General features: G+C 48.6%; 1 protein-coding gene across 1 annotated transcript; it reads left to right on the forward strand.

The window, feature by feature from the left end:
* The first annotated feature begins 425 nt into the window (after positions 1–425).
* LOC136485955 (zinc finger protein ZAT5-like) lies at positions 426–1,105 on the forward strand. The gene has a single exon (XM_066482745.1). The coding sequence runs from the start codon at positions 447–449 to the stop codon at positions 1,050–1,052; it is 606 nt and encodes a 201-aa protein (XP_066338842.1). The 5' UTR covers positions 426–446; the 3' UTR covers positions 1,053–1,105.
* The last annotated feature ends 323 nt before the right edge of the window (positions 1,106–1,428 follow it).

Here is a 1,428-nt window from a genome sequence, read left to right on the forward strand (position 1 = left end):
ATGCACTTTTCCTTGCTTGGCAAGGTACCGTGGTACATGTCATCGATCGATCGGAGTACCTTAATAACGGAGTAATTCATTAATAAGCAATGCAAATAAAATAATGAGAAGCAAAAATAAACCGACAAATTAAGAGCGACGTTATCGTCAGCTTGACCCTTGCCGCTGCTGGTAATACACGGAGTGAAGTAAGTAAGTGAACTACCAGAGTGGACACGGCACGCACCGCGTGATGTGCGTCATCGTCCAGTCTCGTCATCTAGTCTAGACAGAATATAATATAAATTCGAACATATCCTCTCCATGACTCCATCATTTCATCTCCTTGTCTGGTACGGTTCAATTCGCACACAGAATATATATATAGCTAAGCATGCAACTTCAGTCACATGCCACACACATATATCCGATCGAGCACTACTACTTCTGTACGTGAGAGCAGCAGAATGAAGCGTGCCAGAGATGACGACGCCGCCGCCTCCATGGGAGACGACGACAGTTGTAGCTACCCTCATCACGGAGACGGAGAAGACGACGACGAACAAGAAGAACAGGACGAGCGACGACAACGGACTGCATGCGACGTCCTGCTCTCCCTCTCCCTGTCGCGCTGGCCATCATCTTCTTCCAACAGCACCAGCTGCAGTGTCCAGCAGAATGATCATGCTGCCGGCGCGGCGGCCCCACCACCTAATAAGCCCCGTCGTCGCCGGCGGCGGGGTACGGATGAGGAGTTCGAGTGCCAGACGTGCGGGCGGCGGTTCCCGACGTTCCAGGCGCTGGGCGGCCACCGGACCAGCCACCTCAGGCGGCCGGCGACGACCAACAAGAAACCGCGGCCAGAGGCGTTAGTGCAGGTCCACGCGTGCGCCATGTGTGGGCTGGGCTTCTCCACGGGCCAGGCGCTTGGTGGGCACATGAGGAGGCACCGTCTGGGCCGGGCCGATGGCAATGGTTTTCCTTCTGCTGATGTGGACCTTACGCAGATCATCGTGCATGGAAGGCCCGCTACCGCTTCCACCTCCCTGCAGCTTCTCAACCTGTTCGTGTAGTGTTCATCAAGATTAATAAAAAAAAACCTGCTCGTGTAGTGTTAGATACAACATGTCTATCTAGAGTTAAAAAAAAGGTACAACACGTCTAGATGATGTGACCAGTTCAGTGAATTTGTAACTAATACGATATGTACGGATGGTCTAAACAGCATATAAGGTACACTAGTATAGATTATTTATGCTTGATACAAGGTACTCCCTTCATACGGGTAATTTAAGTCGTTTTGGATAATGTTTGAGTCAAACATTGAAAATATAAATTATGAATAACTTTTAAGTTGTTGAGTTTGGAAATGTGAAAACCATATGAATAGATTTGTCTCGAAAAGTACTAACATAAAAATATCACTACAAGAAACTTGTTAATCCGTGA

Source organism: Miscanthus floridulus, chromosome 10 (assembly GCF_019320115.1).
Source record: "Miscanthus floridulus cultivar M001 chromosome 10, ASM1932011v1, whole genome shotgun sequence".
In the NCBI taxonomy this organism is placed as follows: Eukaryota; Viridiplantae; Streptophyta; class Magnoliopsida; order Poales; family Poaceae; genus Miscanthus; species Miscanthus floridulus.

Bases quoted from the DNA above. Each gene is read 5' to 3' on its own strand.
- LOC136485955 (XM_066482745.1), top strand. From the start codon at position 447: ATGAAGCGTGCCAGAGATGACGACGCCGCCGCCTCCATGGGAGACGAC.